Below are 21,030 nucleotides of genomic sequence, written 5' to 3' on the forward strand. Positions count from 1 at the left end.
GGAGGGAATGGAGTGGTGAGAGATTAGTGATTTAAGTGATGTGTCAGTAAGTTTTTATTTTATTTTATTTTTATTTTTTTTACAGAATATAAATTTGAAAGTTAATTTTGAAATTTTATGTAAAAAAATGTCCATATATATATATATAAAGCTACATCTTCAAATTGATTGTTTTGGTCAACCAACAGTCCAAACCAAATATTTGATTTAGCAACAAAAAGCAGAAAATCCTCATATTTAAGAAAATGAAAATGAAAACAGCAAATATTTGACAATTTTAGTAATTAAAAAAACTTCAAACAATCAAGTAATTATCAAAATTGTGGTCGGGAATTTTCTGTGAAATTACTTAGTAAGTGATTATTTTTACTTAGTGAGTATTTTTGTTTGGCGCTGTAATTGAGAAACCACCAATGAATTCACTGCCCCTGAGTATAGCTCAGGTGTAGATGATGGCAAGTTGAAAGGTGACTGGCTTTATCCTCTGTCAGATTCTGTGTGGAGGCTTGTGCTTCTGCCAAGATCAGGATATCACATCACACCATGAATGGATACTTTGTGTCATCAGCAGTGGATGACTGAGACTTCAGCCAAGCTGTCATCAATGTGAGTGGGCCTGTGAGGGTATAGGATGTGTTGAGAGAAACAGTTCTGCTTTCTGTGGCCTGGCCACTTGTGATCCTCATGCTACGAATCATGTTGTTATCTTTCTTGTGTGTTCTGGTGCTCTCTGAAAACCAATTGGGGAACAGCTATGAATAGTTGGGGTTGAAGAAGCAGAAAGGGGAGGGGTGGCATCGTCTTCTCGTTGCCAGAAAGTGATTCTGTTTCTCTTGTAACGGCACTAAAAAGAAAGAGCTTGTCCGCTCTGCCAGCACAGAACACAGAGGGGTCTTTGTAATTCTGATCAGTCCTCATTACTGTTCCAACTCCGTTGAAGCACAGGGCTTCATGTACGATGGATACATCTGCTCAGCTAGAATATACTGCAGATTCATCTATAGTAGTGGAAATAAGTGTTTTTAGCAATTATGTTTGATGTTATCTGCTGAGTGGACATTTCCCTGATATACTAGTATAGTAAAATATCATAATATGAATTACGTAGTAAAATGTCTGCGCTCCACATGAGACACTTGTTGTAATCAAGTATGCATCCAGTTGTTTTATCAGTACATAACACTGTGTTAATATCCTGCTTGATTAATTGGTCAATCCTGTGCAGAAACTCTGTGTCCCCTGATGATTGATCGTTTTGACTGTCAGCAACATCTGTACCTGAATTAATGAGGTGACAGTAGTTTGGTGGCATCCCATTGGGATAAATGAACATTCTTCCTGTTTTTACTTATAAATAATTTGGTTAGTAACTCTGTTTACCAACTTCAAGACTATTGCTCTCTTATTGTCTCTCAGCTAAGTGTTTACAGTGGTAATCATCTTGAATTTATAGCTCAGCTCCTGTCACAGCCATAAAAGAGATTAATACTTGATCCATAGGTGAGCTGATGTTATGAGCAGATTTTATCTTATAGATACATTTTTCAATAGTAGTAATTTATAATGTACTTTAGACATCAATAGAAGGAGTTGAGAGGCGAGTGAACAAACACCTTCATGGGTAGCATAGAAATCCACCAAGGCTTCACATCATGTCTGGACAGTTACAGCTATCCTTGAGATGATGTACAGAGATACAGAGACTCCAGCAATGAAATGGCCGGAGGTGAAAGTATCACTACATGATCAGAAGTGGGCAGCTGACACATCAGTCACACAGGCACTGAGCATGCTGACGTTGAAGCACATCATCGGGAACCTTTGCATGGGGGAAAGCAGACCCGCGGCAGATCCAAGTCAACAACGGGTGAAGGAAGGGAGAAAGTCAAGGGCCCTGGCACTTGGATTATAAGGGATCTGGACAAAGTGGAGTCTTTGGAGACTGGAGCCCTTCCACATCTCCCTCCTGCTGCATTCAGTGTGCAAAAGTGACACTTCCAACACCAACAAGCCCTTTGTGCAAGTTATGTGGAGAGAGAGGCACATACTGACGAGGTGCGAGACTGCACTTAGCCAGGTGACATACATGACACGGTCCTGAGTGCTGGCTGACATCTTAGAGCCGGAGAGACAAAAAAAAGTGTCAGACCCACATGAGACCAGCCCTATCCATACAGTTCATCAGGGAGTGGGAGAATCCACCCTCCTGCAGGAAGACCAAGAAGAGCCTCTGGCGGCTGGCACCATCGTGGGAGATGAAGCTGGACCTGTTGTCATCTAAACATCACTGAGGCCTGACGCAGTCATGTGGTCCGAGGAGACGAAGAGGATCATTCTGATTGAATCAGTGGTCCTTTGGGAAGACTGGCACCAAATATCATGCCACAGTCAAAGTCATTTGGTGTCTGATGTGAACATTTCCTCACTACATAGAGTATCTTAACTTAACAACTCTTTTAGGGAAACTTTGACAGTCACTGTATTTTTGTATTTTTCATGATAACACAGAGCAAGAGAGATAATTCACACTCTTTATTTTGTACCACGATTAGTCTCAGCTATAAGATGAATTAAAATCAATAATGTTTATATAGCACTGTTCAGTCTGCTGCGATAAGATGTCCAGATAGAAAAAGTTTTCCCCTGAAGCAGCTCAATGGCACTGCCCTTTTCTCCTAAAACACCTTGAGCATAAAGAATGAGGATGATCTCTTTTTTTTCGTTGCTGTCCACAAGTGTTCACCTCCCTTCAGGCTGAAATATTAATGGATGAGTTTTATTCTGGAGTGAGGAAGGTGACCTTCATGCATGTATGTGTCCACAGAGAGAGTGATATTCCACTTTCCACCACCTGCTTTTTATTAAACAGGACATTTTTATGCGCATGTCTACATAACTGATGGTGATAGATTATTTGTTCATGTTTATCGCACTGATGGCAAACTTTCATGTTCCAGATGGAAGTGGATGGTAGTCTAAAAGAAGAGACTTAACAAGCCCTGTCCTAAAACATTGTTTTCGTAGAGATAGGTTGGCGGATGAATAGAAGCAGCAGCCTAGTTACATAATTTAATCTTGATCAGCCTTAAGTAAGATTAAAACGTTTCTGCTTTAGGATTCATTCAGGTGTAAGTTATGCACAAAAAAAGGATGTAAGAGAAAAGCTGAGAATGACCCTGAAAATTTTTGCAACAATGAAAAAATAGCCATAAAATATTATGTTGATTGTGTTAAATAAAAAATACATTTTTTTTGTCTATACTGGATTGTTATTTTTTCTGTAAACACATGCCAAACACCTGAGATCCATCCAGCTTCCCCTCTGCCTTTGTGCCTGTCCAGCAGTAAGACATGAGTGACAGCCCGTATGATGGCAAACGTAGCCCCAGACCTCGCTTTCACACCCCTCCCTTTGCCCTGGGTTCCTCCTTCTCTCTCAGAAAAGTGCTAGATGTGTGTGAATATGATGAATGTTGACAGCATGGGAGGGAGGGAGGGGGCCACTGCTGGGGCACTGCTGGTCCCACTTGCTCCGTCAGCCCCGGCAAGGCTAATGTTTTTTGGCAGGGCTGGGTCAGGTGGCGCGATGGGACAGTTCATGGTGGCATGGTCCTGACAGCACAGTGAACGTGCCAAAGACTCAAGCTTTTTTCATTTAAACAAGATAACAATGGTGTTGAAGTGCGGCTCGCTGTATCATTCAGAACAGTAGGTTTATTCACTAAGAAATAGAAAACTGTTTTGTGCTAACATGTGAACTGTGTGATGACTTTGCTACTATATGGCACATCATTTCTTTTTTTTTTTTTTTTTTTCAGCCATCTCAAAACTAATGCTCTTAATGTTTAATCCTTAATGGATCTTTAATTCTTCATTTCTAATCTACAGAACTTGGACTTTAGGTCTTCAATGTTTCTTGCGTTCACAGTTAACATACCATACGGGTGGTTTCAGCACATCGACTGCAGTTATTTTCAATTATTAATCACTATTTTTCAGATTGCAACATTCTAGATTTCCCTATATTCATTGTTCATGTCAGGTTTCTGTTGATTGCAGTTCATGCTCAGACACAATAAATGTAAAATGATGTTTACATTCAGACCAGAACACATTGTGTGAACCCTTTAGGTCAAAAACAAATGAGTTGCATGCATTTCCTTTCACATAAAACATTTACAAAGCTGATTCTTAAAACTAATTGAAATCCTGCATTGTATACACCCATGTTTGGTACCTTTGCAAGTCTTCCTTGCCTTTTTCTTTAACCATTATTGTTGTTGACTGTCGGTCAGTGGAATGTCGTGCATCCTTGTGGGCACACACACACTATACAAAAAAATGGTTGTATTCACTCAAAACTTCACTAGGAACCTTTAAATTGCAGAGACTAGAAACTTGATAATCATCACAATAAACATTTTATTTTTAGGTTAAGTTTTATGCCCATCATCTTATTGGACTGATGTGCCATAACTGTGAGCAGGGACTTCTATATTTCAGCACAGACTGACTCTTATATTTCTGTTGTTGCTACATCTGATGGAGTTGGTTCCACTGTAGCTTACAGCAACATTACCATGAGATGATAAGTTTGTCAAAGTGATAGGTTGTGAATAGTTCACAGTGATTGATTTCCTACCTTTGCAGAGGGTGGTGGAGTGAATGGAAACCAATGGCTGCCCAGAGAGGGAAAAATCAAAATATTAATCAATGGCACGCCTTGAAATGTATATTAATTAATTTATATTTAATAGATTAAAACATTCAAAGCGACATTTAAATGATTTCATTTTCATTATGTACTTTCAATAAGTTGAGAAAAAGTTCGCTACCGTGAAGCATTAAATAATGACTACCCATGAAATCATTCCTCTTCCCTGCACCCTTCCTCTACCAGATTGAAAAATAAACATTGAAATGAATAGGGGAATTCTTCATGCATATCTGTACATCATGTCCTCAAAAATGGAAATATAAATAAACCAGACAGCCGAGAGGACAAAATGTGATGTTAGTCTGGGGTCGTCTCTGGGTCACTCATGTTTTCAAAGCAGAAATTGTTGTTCAGCTTTATTCCTCTCACAAAGACCGAGACAAAGCAAAATGCATGTGGAGTTTCTTTTCTTCTCTTCTTCTTAACTTGTTATCTTTTAATGTTCCAACAGGTGCCGGGGAGTCTGGGAAGAGCACCATTGTAAAGCAGATGAAGTAGGTTACAAAAGCAGTCTTTATCTGTCTTTATTTTGAATACTCTGACTATTTTGTTTAACCTAAAGATGGATTCTCCACCTCTCTGAAACTTGGTTAGTGTGTTGGCTGAGCAGTTATATACTATAAACTAGCTGAATTTAACCAAATACAGACTTTCACATACATTACAAGCTTATATAGTGAAAACAAATCACAATATGTTTTTTTGAATCAAAATTGTGGTGATATCTGCTAATACAGATTAATAGATCTGTAACACTGTGTTTCTGTTTTTGTACTTTTCCATCTGTTGCAATAGGTGATGGAAAGCTTGTGAGCTGGTTAACTTGTGATGAAGGAAGTTTCAGGAGAGCCAAATGTCTTAATTAGAAGAAATTATTGAAACTCTGAAGAGAATAGAGATGAGCAATACAAGATAACACTGTGTAATGCTGCCCAGTCCTGAAGGTCATCTTCTTTGTAAGGTCTATTTGAACCCATACAAAACTCATACAACTGCTACTCATCGAAAATCAGGGTATTGTCCATGGCACCACAGCACCTGTCCATACATGTGTGAAAATTCTGCTGGGTCCAAATCCTAAACACACACATTCACCAAAGTCACATTTTATATTTTCATGCAATACTTTCCGAAGGGGCTGAAGGGCCCCTGTGTTATGACTGTTCGCTCCCTCCACCGGAGCCTCGCTTAATGATACTTTACGATCTTGGTTGTTATGGCAGTGGCCATTGGGGACTGGGCCATCTATCTGTGTCTTCACAGCCATCCTTGAGACAGACAGTGAGCTGTAGTTTAGGGCCTTCTTCTTGTAAGTGAAACACACTACTATACATTAACAACAACAACTACGCCTGATTATTCTCTGCTACCTGTTCATCCCACACTTTACTGATATTCTCTTCCCTGTTTGGCTCAGACACTCAGGCACTGACCATGAGGCAAATTAAAATAGAGGTTTTAGCTCAGTAATTTACAACAGTAACCCTGTCGTTCTTAGATAAGATAGATTTGACTTCCTTCACTGTGGTTTCTAGGGGACGTCATGGCCTCTTCTGTTTGTTATCGTCTTTTACTGCTTCTAGCACAAGAATAGTGTGAAGAGTTCCTGAATACAGAAGATGTTGTAATGCCTGTTTATCAGTCTGAACACAAACAGACACACACACACACAAACACACACCCAGACAAGCACACAGACACACAGACACACACACACACACACACACACACACACACACACACACACACACACACACACAAACACATACACTGGACCCTAAATGGCTTAATTATTCACATTCCTCTGGGCTAGCCAGGCATTGAATCCATTTTTTATGAGCTTGGAGCAGGAACAGTCTGTGGCTTTTTGAAGGCAGGTTATTAACACGTACAGGCCTACAGATAAATCAACCTGCAAGACTGAAACACACACAACACTAGCCTATTATGTAACTTTACACATTGAAGCATCCTGTGTAAACACAAAGTTACAGCAGAGAAAGTTAGGAAAACATAATTGCATCCTTAAAACATCTTAAAAATTAGGTGACCACGTATTTGCAGAATCACCACTGTTCATTATTGTTTGAATCAAAGCACTATTTAAAAGCAGTGGGCAGTTTTACTTAACAATTAAAGCGAGGTCACGTCAGTTTGCTCTCTCTGCACTTTCCTAATGAAGTCTGGATGATTGCATCTCATGACAGGATGCACTCTTGTACATGACTCTGGATCGCTCTCAGATCCAGAGTGATAATATTGCAAGAGGTAAACTCAGGATACTGCATCAAATGGATGCTGCAGAGTTGAGGCAGCTCCAGTGTGTGTTAACCCCACTGCATCATCCTACACAGCATACTGGCATGATAAACGTGAGGCAGAGTACACAGTATATGCTTCTTGATAGACAACTTAGGGACTGCACACAAATTAAAAAAAAAAAAAAGAACAGCCTTTCAGCTTCAACACTCAAATGTTTCACTCATAAACATACCAGTGAAGTTATTACTGATACCAGTTTACAGCAGTGCAACATAATTTTATCTTCAGCTTAATGATTGATGTATCGAGGAATGTTGCTAGCCAGTGGAGCATTTAGCCCCCAAGTGGCCAAAGAAATCTGTCAATGCAGGTTTAATGTAAACACTAATAAATGTTGCATGCTTCTTGATATTCTCAGGATCATCCATGAAGATGGCTATTCAGAAGATGAGTGTAAGCAGTACCGAGCAGTGGTCTACAGTAATACCATCCAGTCCATTATGGCCATTGTTAAAGCCATGGCCAGTCTCAAGATAGACTACAGCAACCCTGGCAGAGTGGTAAGATGCACACACACTCCAAACACTATATATTTCTTACAGCCTGACATGGCTGTATATATGATTTCATCAGTATGCATCATTTTCATTCTCTAGTCTTAGATCAGATGGCACAAGCATGGGTAGACCACAAATAAGAAAGACAGACTTAACTGTATTGAACACAGCCTCAGCTTATGTACTAGATACAAACTCTGAACATGCATGACGGATTGCGAAATTACAAAGATAATTTCACAGATAATTATGGAAAATCTGTGGTTTTGCAAAAGGGAGAGCAGAGAGCTGACCAGTCTAAATGCCACCATCATTGTGTGAGAATGGAGAATTCAGCAGGCCGTATTCACCGTGGACAGATCAGGATCTGCCTCAGGCCACAACAGAACAAAGGCTGTTTTATCAACAGTATCTTAAACTAAAGTAAAACAAACTGTATCCTCCCAGAGGGGAAATTTGTCTTGGGCGTAGTGCTGCATGATCTGACTGCTCACGCCATACTCTGCTGCAGTCTTTTGCTCAGGTCATCAATGTGATTTTTTTCCAGCAAAGAAGTTTTTGCATGTGGACACCTCAGTATTTTTACAAGGACGCCTGAGTGACTATCTGTTTTTTAATGACCATTAATGGTCGGTTACTTGCCTCAGGTCAAAGCATCTTTTGCTGGTGTGCTGTTTTGTATCTGGTGTAGTTCTTAAGACTGAAGCTTGCACAGAATTGAAATCACAATAGTTTACCTTTGTTTCTACAAAACCCATTTTGTTCCTTTCAGTTTTTAATGAATTGATTCAAATAATAGGCAGGAAAAATTATTGGCCCATTGTCTCTTATCACAAACATTTTATTCCCTCACTTATCCACATTCTGTAACCAGTGAACAAAAATTGTAGCAAGACTGATGACTCTTTTAAACAAGGCCTGTTTCTCATATTATGCCTCCTCTCAGCAACTCGTGTTTGGTCATTAACACTGGCAACTTGTGCCAGAGTTTTAAACAAATAAGGGATCATGTCACCTATTCACAGCAGCCCTTTCTATCTGCGGTAAAACTGCGGTTGGTTAGTACAAACGGGAACACACTGTAATGCCTCTCTGATCCATTTTTGTAACCTGCAGGGAAACAGTGCTTGTCTTACAGACTTCACCTCCTCCATCTTTGATCCGCTCTCTCCTCAGAGTTGAAACAGACAGAGAGGAGGCTGAAAGTGTGCTTAATACCAGCAGCAGCAGACAGGCCACTGAGGGGATTGGATTTTTCGAAAGTGCTGGCAGGACACATTTTAACAGCACATCTAGTTTGCCAGGTGCCTTCTGCAGCCTCAGCAATGACGAATTAATTCCTTGTTTTGATGGTTACCACCTGAAAGGCGGACCTTACAGCTGGCCTTGAATAGTCTGGTGTCTGTTTTTTGAACAACTGTGATTTATCATTTGAATGTCCCCTCTGCAAGTTTGTTCCTCCTTTTGTCTGGAATAACATTACACCCACCTTCAGGTAATCGTCCACTAAACCCCACTAACCAGTCATAACTTAGCAACTGTGAAGTAGGCACGGCAGGCCTGTCAAGGCTTTGGATTTCTCCTCATGTTGAAGGAGAGCGAGGTGTCTTTTGTTCAGCCTTCCCAAAACCAAAATTATTAGAGTAAAAGTGTAGGGAATGAATTAAACAGTGTTTTTATTTGTTCTAACGTAAGATGGAAATGTCTGGCTAACTAGTCCAGCGAACATCCTGGAAACATTAAAAAGTTAGCCAGAGACAGCATTTTCAAGCAACTCATGGAGCTAATGTTAGCCTCATTAGTTAGCTACTGCTGATAAAATCTGCTGGCACGAGCTGTCATTTCAGGCTGAAATGACATCCTGGCTGGAACAGAGAAGCCTGCATATTGCCTTCCTCTGTCTGAATTCAAGGACCCACTGTTTGAAAAATTACCAAGAATTTCTGGTGGTAAATCTGCCACTGTTAAACTGCATATGTGCCGATGCTGCACAAGAATGGACGGCTTGACAGGCGTAGTAACAGTTACTATTGGCTTAATAAACTGTATTGGTGAAGATTCTTTAGTTTCTTTTATATGAGGAGTTGCGGTCTGTTTACTATCATCATAAATTGAATATCTTTGGGATTTTGGACAGTTGGTCTGAATCTGACTTTTGGCTGCACTGCAGATGGGCTTTGGAGACTGTTCTGATATTTTACAGATTGAATGCTTCACCTCTTATTCCAAACAATTAGATTAATCCATACTAAAAATTAACATTAACAGCATTAACAGCTCTACCAACCTCAATTAACATGCAGTCACAGAGCAGATCAGAGTATTAATTAATCTGTCATACATAGACAGAAACAGACCCACCCTGGACACACAAACAAATGAAGACATGCACCAACACCATCAATAACAACAACAAGTCCCAGCTTCAGGCACAGATCCAGTCTGCTGCACCCTGTGAACACTTATCAGCCTATGAACAAGCTGCCACTGAGGTCTAACAGTGTCTGAACTTAATTCCTGTGAAGGAGTGTGTGTCAGTGTGATTTTTTTAGTGAAGCCAGCCTACAGTATGTGCTCTGTAACTGAAGCTGTAATAGAGGGACTTAGGACTCTGCTGTGGTCATTAGAGCTGGATAGATGGATCGTTTTTTTTTTTTCTCACTGACAGATCTGTCAAATGACTGTGTGTACGTGATGATACTCTCACAGACTCCCACACATGGCAATTAGTGCAAAAGCCTGCCCATACTTGCACACAGCAACCCTGTGGAAATACACACACACACAGATTGTGCATGTGTGCACATATGCATATACATGCACAAACACAAAAAGGTATATGAAACCAAATCATGCAGACTTACACATTATCAAGGCGGTAAGTTTTCACTTATGATCCAACAACTGCACTTAAAACGCCTGTTTCATCGGTGGTGTGTAAATTTATCAGTCATAGTCCCTGCAACAAAATACCACTAGACTAAAACACTATTAACAAAAAACTAAACTATTGTTCAGACACAAAACCTCAGTAAACTTGACTGTTATCTTCCTCAGAATAAAGAATAGTAAGTGGTGATTGACGTTCACCAAGAACAGGGCTGAGGGAAGTCCATTCAAAATTTGAGAACATGACAATCCACAAAAGAAGCATCTATGTAGTGGCTGCATGTCAGGGAAGCATGATGGCAAAAAATGCATTTCTCCTCAAATCTGACCGACACACAAGGTAAGATTGTGTTTCCACATTATTGTGAATCGTGTCTTTACTTTAATGATTACAGCACAGACAGATAATGGCCCGAAACTGCAGAACCACTGCTACACTGATACATACAGATGCACAGGGAAGTCCAGGGATGTTACTACTTTTTGTAATTTAACATACCATTAGCTGTGACTAAAGCTCAGAGAAGATGGTTGATTTCATGCCAACAGGAAAATGGAGAATTGAGAGAAGCAGGCAACGTGGCAAACAGCAGGAAATCAAATCACAGTCTGTTATAGCAACATTGCGTACTGGTACCTTGAGTCACAACAACATATCTCGCCTATCATGCTCAGCTAAGATTGGCTGACATTGGCGTATCGGAGGATTCAGTGATATTATCATCACATTTTATTGCTACTATCATAACCTTTCTTTCCTTGGTAGAGGTTCAGTGAGAGCAACAATGACTAAATATTATTTATGTTGCATTATGTATCCAAAAACTGAGCGAGTGGCTGAGAGGATTCTTGGGGGGGCTGTTTTTGCTGTGTTATGTTTCACTCAGACTAACAAATGATGCACAGGTTGCTCTGATGTAAATGACAAATATGTATTTTGTTTTATTTTTCTAGCAGCTGAAGATTTTTACAGTAATCAGTTTGCATATATGTTGAGGTCCCATTGCAACAACCCCTGTGTCCTTATTGCCCCCTGCAGGATGATGCCCAGCAGCTCTTCGCCCTGTCTGCGGCTGCTGAAGAGCAGGGTGTTCTTCCCGACGACCTGGCCAACGTGATCAGGCGATTGTGGGGTGACAGCGGCATACAGAGTTGCTTTGCAAGGTCGCGAGAATACCAACTCAATGACTCGGCAGCATAGTGAGTGTGCATTTGTGTGTGTGTTTTGTTCTGTGATCCTGTGTAGGAACCTCATATACATTTACTATGACTTCAACAAAGTGATACCTTCCAGCAATGGGCAAGCTTGATGGCATCTATCTTTATCAACATTGTCTCTCCATATCCTCCTCCACCTCTACATCAATCAATGTGCAATCTTCTCCTGAATACACTCTGTGTTAACCCACTGTAAATGTAAATGTGACCAAGCGAGAAACTTCATAGCCACCTGACAAATGTGCTTCTGTATAAACTGAAGCTGAAGCACTGTGCTTTAATATTATTTTAAAAATAATATTAAAAGAATATAAAACAACTTGAGAGAGCGACAGTAAAGAGATATTTTGGTGTTTGTTTGCATTTTCTTGATGGCTTTTAATGATTATTTTAATGTTGGTTTCATATTAAAGCCTGTTTATATTACTGCCATTAGGGATGCTGTTGGTGTTGTGATGGATCTAATGGCGTAGCCCTGTGCTGCAGTGAGAAACCCATCTTTGACTTCTGTAGGGGGCTATAGAGACTGGAGAGATAGTCCAATAACTTCCATTTTTCCCTCTCTGGGTTTTAATATTGTAACCTAATAAGCAGAGCACAGAATAGTTTGTCTTGAGGGATGAAAAAGTGAGACTCCAAAAAAATTGTTTACTTCAAGTAAACTTTATCCGAGTAAACTATGTGAGCTGGTAGCTGTGATAATAAAACCCCCAAGTTACCCCTTGGTTTTATCAACGAGTTGATTCATTTTGTCAGAAATGTTGCTTTGTATGATGTGTTCATAATAACTCTGTCATCCCTTTTGGAAATATTTTGTAACGGCTGCTGTGATGAGATGGAGAAAAAAAAGTTTGTTTAATCATTTATTATGTTTTTTATGCTTCAATAAGTTGGCTCATTAATTATTATTACTCAGTGCCTGTGACATGAATGACTGCCACATCCACTGAAATGCTGGATATATATCTCTGTCTGTCTGTGAAGCGTAGGTTGGCTGGACCACTGAAGCTCCCATCTGGCCTTGGATGGTGATGCAATGCTTGTGTAAGTGGGGCAAGCTGTGTCAAGCATGGTGAAGATGCTTGCACACTCCCCTACTGACCAACAGTCTGTCAGAGAAAAGACATAAAAAGGGATAGACAGAAAGTGGGAAAGGAGAGTTGCGAATGAAGAACTACACAGAGCAAAAGTGAAAGAAATGCATTTTACCTGTCTTTGCTTTGTGTGACCTGTCCTGTTTTGCAAAGACCCTCTGTAATTTTTTGTACGCTTCAACACTGCTCTTAAAACAAGGGCTGCCTGCAATCTTGCTTTTAAGAGGCAAATCATCTGTACAAACTGATCTCAAAGCCCTATTGATTGCCTTGTATTTAAATAGATCACAGAAACAACAACAAATAATCACATTTTTACTAATAGCACACATCGAATTGACTAAAGTAGAGCAAAACAGTAAAGAATATGTATGTTGCCATAGAAATCCTCCCACTAAGGATAGCACGTAGTACTAGTGGGTCTAGTGGTAATCCCGTAGGGGTCTCGCATAGACATTTCAGTCAGCCATTTCACATGGGGATTTTTTTATATGAATACAGAGTTGATACTTGGCATCCACACTCTGACCTCATCTCACTCCCCACAAACATACACCAAGCTCAGCACAGCGGAGACTGGAGAGTTGATGAAAAATGTATCCCCAAGAAACTGCATTAGAGCCTTACACTGGATATTACACACAACTGTGGTAGGAGATGTAATGTGTAGTGAATCTGAAATGGACAAACTGAGACCCAGTAAAAACACCTGATAGCAGCAGGCTTTGTCATCTGATAATAACTGCAGCAAATAAACATAAAATATATCGAACACACAAATCATTTCCTGAGAAATGTGTAGCTTTTAGAGGCTGCAGATACGCAGCAGTACATACATGTCTCTAAACTAAATGTTAGCAGTGGGTGTTGATGACTATCTACAAATTTTTGAATGCATGACAATAGCCATAGTTTTCAGTAAGGACACTAGTACGGGCAAATACTAATGCGAATGGGCTGCATAGAAGGAAACAGTGTGTTGTAAACATGTTTGCATTACCAGAGCCAATATACAATATCACTCTCTTACAGCTTCTGAAACCCCTACAACAACGGCAACAACCAAGGGGAAAAATTTACTGCAAAACCAATTCAGTGCTGAGACTCATGATACTCAAACATGAGTATTTCACCACTATGTAAATCAACAGTGTGAAAGCTTCATAATACACGTGGCACAACAACAAAAGAAATTTTGATGTGTTAAGAAATTAATTCAGCAGTATCGGCGGAAGGATCATATCCACCAACTGAAGGTCCCAGCGTGTAGCCACAGCCACTATGCAATAGAGTGGTTCAAGCAGATATATTATTATTTTTATAGTAACAATGTATTAATGACAATGTGAAAACAATGTGACAGTTTCTTGTTTGGGTTACTCTCACCACTCTCAGTGCATTGTTTGCAAAAATCTAAAAATCCACTGTACACAGTTAGCAACTAGCTGGTGACTATAGTGCAGCATTTAGCAGCTCAAGAGCCAGAGATTTCCTTCAGGAGTTGGTGGAGACCAAAAATCGAGCTAAAAGAGAGCAACTGACTTACATTCGCCCGCTTGCCATAAATGGGAGGTGTTAAAAGGTGGTAATATGTCAATATTTTGTTCAGTTATTGCAGACTTGTTCCTGTTAATGAGCCCTGAAATGTCTAGAGAAACTCAGGATATAGCTCAGGAACTATCAAATAGCCAGTGTTTGTGATTACTGTTGCTGTGTTCATGCACATGTTAATGTTGATTAAACCTGATTTCCCTCAACCACAGTTCACAGCTGCGGTTCCGGATGGCAAACAACCGATGTGATAGAGTCTGACCTGCATAATGCATTTGGGGTATAACTGGACTATTACAGGACCCTGCTGAGCACAATTCCTGATAAGGCCTTGAACAGTCTAATGAAATGCTACGTGTTAAGTTTAGCAGTCTCTCATTTAATGCAGCAGATTATGACTCACTTCACAGAAACTTCTTTACAGTTCAAAGCAGTTCAGTGAAATACAGACTGATTTGGATGTTAATGCAATTGCAAATCACATTGCAGTCTCAAACACTCTCTCGTTCTCTCTCTGTCTCTCTCTTAGTTACCTGAACGACCTGGAGAGGATAGCTAAAGCAGATTATATCCCCACCCAGCAGGATGTGCTGCGAACTCGGGTCAAGACCACTGGCATTGTGGAGACTCACTTCACTTTCAAGGAACTGCACTTCAAGTAAGGTCAAATAGTACCGATTTGATGTCAGTGTTAATAGACCTCAGGTATTTTGGAAACAGAAAAATCAATAAATAAAGGTAAACTAGAATACTATTTCCAATCTCACCCTGCTTCCCTGACAATGTTGTGTTCATAACAAGCCCTTTAGCCAATTGCAACCGATGTGAAAGTTCAGGGAACTGTCACTTAGCAGCTGGCCCACAGTCAGAGGGTGTATTTGACATTAGGTAACCTGAGTGGTTATATATCCTGCCTAGTGTTCTCTCACCTCGGATGCTTGCCTACTGCGTTATTTGTTGATACATAAAAAAAACTGCCAGTTGTCAGTTAGTTTTATTAACCACGCAACAACACATGAAACTGAAGAAGACAGAATAAAATGTAGTTGTCCTCGGTGCTGTTTGATATTAAAGTAGCAGGATGAATACATGTTACATCTCCATATGTTTTCATTGAATCAGATCCTCCACTGTGTAAGCAGTGACATTGCAATACCAGCCTCCCCTGCACCTGCTCTGAACACTAAAACAAAAGCATAACGAAACGCTGGTCATACACCTAGTTTACAGCATTACCCAGAAATTGCTAGACGTAATTTTAGTCCCAACATGAAAAGCATCAAGGGGGTGACTGACCCTGCCGCCATGAAATGTGCAACTCAGCTACTCAGAAGCCACATTATAGCAGCAATTAAAAGGCTAATTATCACGATTGCACTGAGAGCCGAATAAATAAATTAGGCTTGCCCACTCTTCTCTTGCTCAATAAAACTAGAGCTTTATTTAGTGTTGACGTTTCAATATGTCCTCCATGGCACAGCACTGTAGATCTTACATAAAATATGCTCTGACCCAGCCTGAGCACTCATGTGTGGGACAGTAATGGATTTATAGATGTATCTCCTAATAGAAGTGTTTAAACGTGATATCAGGACCTACGCTAAAGCAGATTCAGTTAATGTATGGAGTATAGGGCTATATGTTAAATATGTTATATAAAAGTGCAAAGAGTAAAGATATGAAGAGGCTATGTCTGTTTGGTTTTGTCATTTTTTTTAGTTCTCGAGCAGTGTATAAAAACTCAAGCCTTTGTAAAGTAGCCAAAGAGATCTGGCTAGTAAAAAAAAGGCAGCCACATGGCTCTGGTGTGACCTGCTTCCTAATAAACTCTCTGATATTTACCTTCTCTCACTGCCTCAATATTTGGCCTGAATAATACATGCAGGCAATCAATAAGAAGAAAGTCACATTTTTATAATTTGGTCCTGTTTGCCATAATAAGTATGAAAAGGAAATACGTATAGATACAGAGAAATGCCACCTTTTGGTTTTGTTTAGATTCATCAAGATAGTGCTTCTTGAGCGTTTTCTAACTTAAACAGATTGTGGCTTCACAGAGACCTTATATATCTGTCGCCTGTATAATCCAAGCGCGGCAGCTGTCCTGGATGTGGTAGACTATTATCACTTCTGCGGGGTTTTGCTCACACCTCTAACAGCTTGGATCACAGCGCTCAGCTTCCCCATCAACCGGGGCTTTGCTCCGAATATAAATGCCTGCCTCTTATAGCCTGCTTTGACCCTGCAATCTTTTATCAGATATCTGACGGGCACCTCTCCACCTCCTCACCACCACCTTTGTTCTCAAAGTAGCCTCATGAAAACTTAATGCACATCCAGGGATGGAATGTCATCCTAACTTTCTCCTTCCTTCTTCGCTGTCATTCTTCCTGAAATGTCCTCTTCAACGCCCTGTTCTCTATCAGTTTCACCTTACTGTCTTTCATTGTGGCCTCTTCCCCCCTACCAGCACAAACACACACAAACACACAATATGTCTCCTGTGCTTCATCTCCCTTGCAGAATGTTTGATGTGGGAGGCCAACGCTCAGAGAGAAAGAAGTGGATTCACTGTTTTGAAGGAGTCACAGCCATTATCTTCTGTGTTGCACTGAGTGCTTATGACCTGGTGCTGGCTGAGGATGAAGAGATGGTAAGAAAGAAATCCATCTTTTGATGTGTGTGTATCTTCCTCTGCACAGATGAACTTGACAAGCTACATAAATCTGCTCTTTTGCTCATTTTCAGTATGAGGTTGTTTCGATTGTGCGGCATTAGAAGACTTTTAACATTTCTCATTGCTTCTTGTTATAGCTTAATAATAGTGAGCTCCAGGTGGTAAAATTGGCTCATTGGAGTTTAATGATACATATACAGTTGAACCAGTGGAGTGCAATTATGTAATATAAATCCTAATGGCTAATTATTCAAGTGATTTGAACCATTTGACCTCAATTTCTTGAACAGCTTATCAATTTAACAAGAGTGGTCAAGAGAGACATGGTCAAACCTTGCTGTGAAGAACCTCCCCTGCACTGGTTACCCCTCACATTTAGATTATTACACAATATTGTCCCCTGGTGGCAGCTCTGATGTGTTGTTATGCTTTAGTGGAAAAAAAGCACAAATCATGACTGATTTTTGCTCCTCTTTAGAATCGAATGCATGAGAGCATGAAGCTATTTGACTCTATCTGCAACAACAAGTGGTTCACTGAGACCTCCATCATCCTCTTCCTCAACAAGAAGGATCTCTTTGAGGAGAAGATTACACGCAGTCCCCTTACCATCTGCTTCCCCGAGTACACAGGTATGTAGTGGGATATCAGTGGCGGTGCTGCACCTGAGAGCAGTGCTTTAATACTGAAACATTTGCAGTAAAACCACAGACAGGTCGCTGTGGCTGCAGTCGGCATTAAACTGGCTTACAAACAAATCACAACCTAAAAAAACCTAGTGTGTTCTCTTTAATAAAATGACCTACTCAACTCTCCAAACTGTTGCTCACCAGGAGCCAACAAGTTTGATGAAGCAGCCAGTTACATTCAGACCAAGTTTGAGGACCTGAACAAGAAAAAGGACACCAAGGAGATCTACACCCACTTCACCTGTGCCACTGACACCAAGAACGTGCAGTTTGTCTTTGACGCCGTCACTGACGTCATTATCAAGAACAACCTGAAAGACTGTGGTCTTTTCTAAAGGTAGGACAGAGGGATGTCAGGGTGGGTGGGGAAGTTACTGTAAAGCCTGAAATCAAAAAATGTTTTGGAACAGCTGTTATGCCATTTAAGTGGCCTATTGATTAGCATGCATAATTGTACAACCCAGTATTTCATCAGTAAATAATGATATATAATAGTCTGTACATTCGGAATTTAATCAAGCTTAGTTAGTTGAATGACAGAAAATTAATTGGCATAGATTTAAGAACTGCTTTATTATTTAACTCATTTAGAAAAAACTGCAAAAACTCCATCTGTTCCACTGTTCCACCTTCTCTAATGTGAATATTTGCTGGTTGTATTCATCTTATTCAATGGGTAACTGAATATCTTTAGGTTTTAGACTGTTGGTCAGGGGGGAAAAAAAACAAGTTATTTGAGCTCTCAGAAATGCTAATGGAAATTTTTACTGTTTTGTGACATTTTAAATACTTAATAAATAATCAAGAAAATAATTTTCAGATTAATCAATAATGTAAGTTACTTTTAGCCCTTCTAGATGACTTGCATCCTAAAAGTGAGAAAATTGGAGGCTCTAGCTGCTTTATTTTGGATGGTTAGTTAATTTTACTGACATGCATCAAACTGGTAGATTTGTTTACTGGACTGGTAAACAGGTAAAAATAATGCACTCCCCGGTTAAATCTGGCCACAATGTGAATATTTCAAACCACATTTTGAATGAATTACACCACCTAGTGACTGGTCAGATTGTCAGATTAAACTGTCAGTTTTTGGATGGGACTATTTCTTTGAGCTCTAACCCTAACTCAAACTCTTGAAAATCAAAACAGTGAAGCAACAATTATATTGTATTTCTTTTCATTCTTTTTCATCTTTCTTTTCATGCAGGATGATGCCCAACGCACACAGACTGCATGAGAGACTGCAACAGCCATGTGATGATTACTGCTTTTCATAATGAAAACCATAACAGACTTGATTTCTAGGGGGGAGACCTCAAAGAACTTAAACGATCACTGATTTGCAACCATCACGTTCTCTGTCTAATGTGTTATTATTATTTTTATATATATTTCTTACTGCTCTTGATCAGGGGTTCTCATACTATTCATACTGAGTACCAATTAAATACTGATCACATAGATATTTGATCTAGAACCCCCTCACTGGAAAAGCACCACTAACAGTCCAGGCACTCACCTGAGAATTGTTGTTTTTTAATTAGATTTAGAACATAAATTATATGAGCTGACTGGCCTAAGTGGAAAATAACTGTTGGAAATAAAACTTATCATAATAGCATTATCTTATCAAGCCACATGACAAATGAAAATACAGTAAAATTTAAGTATTGTTTTTTTTCATCAAAAAACCTTTATGGACCTGTTTGGGAGCCACTTGTTTAAATGGTAGTTGTCTCATTTTTTTTTGTATTCTGATTTCTGTTAAATTTGAGTTTTTTAGGTTTTTGTTTCCCTTTCCCTTTTGCTTTTGAAGTTTAATAGCAGAATACAGTACAAAAACAACTTTTTTATAAAAACCCCATTTACTTCTGTTAACTAATGTTGGCATTTTATGAGGCTTTTGACTGCACAGAGCTTATTTTTTAGAAGAAAACAAACAAGCATGGCGAATGGAAATGGATGAAGGGAAAATGTTTTTTGTACAATGTTTACACAGAATCAATATTCACAGTTGTACTATAGTGCATTGTTCTGCATGACTGTCCATAGACTAGCCTGTATCCCCCACAAACTGAATAACATTCCTTAAGTAACTTCTTTAAAGAAACAAAAGAGAAATGGTTGTGTGTCACTTTTAAGATATCTGCAAGATTTTTAAGTGGTTATGTCTGTTCCTAACATGGATTGTTCTGTATTTGTTTCATTTCCAAGTCTTTTTCCATATGTTTGTGCCTTGATATATGTTTACACTTGTTCTTTAGAGACATGCTATCTTCATAGTGTGAATTAGGGCTATTTCTACTCCACTTCAGTTCACATAACCCATGAATTAAGATGCACCATACCACTGAGACAAATGGATGATAGTCGTTCATTAATATTGTTCAATGTAAATAAAAGTTTGGTCACATGAACGTTTATTCTGCAGTGTGATGTGTCAAAGGAAAATGCACGAACAGCAAATTATTCTGTTCCTTCACATTTGGACCAAAACTGTCCTGAAGATGAACAGCTGTAGAGCAGAAATAGAAATGCACAGGCAGTAAGTACACTACATTCATTTGACAGATGGTTATATATTTACAAAAAAAAAAAAAAAAAAGATGATAAGCTTATGAAATAAATGGTGTGAGTTGTTAGCAGGTCCAACAAAAGTGATTGCCCACTCACTAAATTCCTCTGATGTTTCATTACATAACTACTTGAAGCCCAAAGAGGTAAAATTATCATTATTAATACTTCATTGGAGAAAACTTTCAAAGAAAGGATGATAACAACGGGACTAAACTTGCTCCATGTCAACCAGTTAACCAGTTAACTGCTGGTGATGCACTGTTGCATCAGTATTAACAATCTAATGATGTTGTATATATTAATCAGTCATATGGGCAGTGTTTCTACTGAATCAGTACTTTTACATTTGCTGCTTTATGCGACTTAACTACATTTTACTGCTTATACTTGTATATGTATTTCTGCTCGGTGGGGATTTTGACTGCAAGACTTTGGCTTGCATCTTTCTGTTGGCGCTTCCACTTAAGTAAAGGCCCTGGGTATTTCTTTCACCACTGAATTACAATACAAAGTATTATCAACATCCAAAGAGGTGAGGTGAGGAGGTGCAGTCATGCATGCTTTGCTCATCTCCAAATGAAATAAGAGCATCACTTGATCTCAATAGCATGTTTGCATTTCAAAACAACCATTAAGAGAAGGATGTTAAATGGACCGTTTGCACCTTTTAAAAAAGGCTGCGAAAAGGTTTATATTCAGGGACAATGGAGGATGGTGATATGGGAGGTCCTGTTAACAACATCCACAAGGTGGCATCATATAGGCCTAGATTTCACGTCTATGCAGTACCGCACAG

The 21,030-nt window shown here is 39.4% G+C and overlaps 1 protein-coding gene across 1 annotated transcript in view; it reads left to right on the forward strand.

The window, feature by feature from the left end:
* Positions 1 to 20,074, forward strand: part of LOC139630654 (guanine nucleotide-binding protein G(i) subunit alpha-2) — a 46,922-nt gene extending 26,848 nt beyond the window's left edge. The window contains exons 2-9 of the mRNA XM_071494284.1: positions 5,169 to 5,211; positions 7,398 to 7,539; positions 11,465 to 11,625; positions 14,818 to 14,946; positions 16,812 to 16,941; positions 17,444 to 17,597; positions 17,799 to 17,991; positions 18,865 to 20,074. Of these exons, the coding sequence (XP_071350385.1) occupies positions 5,169 to 5,211; positions 7,398 to 7,539; positions 11,465 to 11,625; positions 14,818 to 14,946; positions 16,812 to 16,941; positions 17,444 to 17,597; positions 17,799 to 17,989 (950 nt within the window). The 3' untranslated portion in view covers positions 17,990 to 17,991; positions 18,865 to 20,074. The remainder of the gene's footprint in view (positions 1 to 5,168; positions 5,212 to 7,397; positions 7,540 to 11,464; positions 11,626 to 14,817; positions 14,947 to 16,811; positions 16,942 to 17,443; positions 17,598 to 17,798; positions 17,992 to 18,864) is intronic.
* The last annotated feature ends 956 nt before the right edge of the window (positions 20,075 to 21,030 follow it).

This window comes from Trachinotus anak, unplaced genomic scaffold (assembly GCF_046630095.1).
Source record: "Trachinotus anak isolate AG129_WGS33_773 ecotype Australia unplaced genomic scaffold, CSIRO_AGI_Tana_v1 ptg000013l, whole genome shotgun sequence".
In the NCBI taxonomy this organism is placed as follows: Eukaryota; Metazoa; Chordata; class Actinopteri; order Carangiformes; family Carangidae; genus Trachinotus; species Trachinotus anak.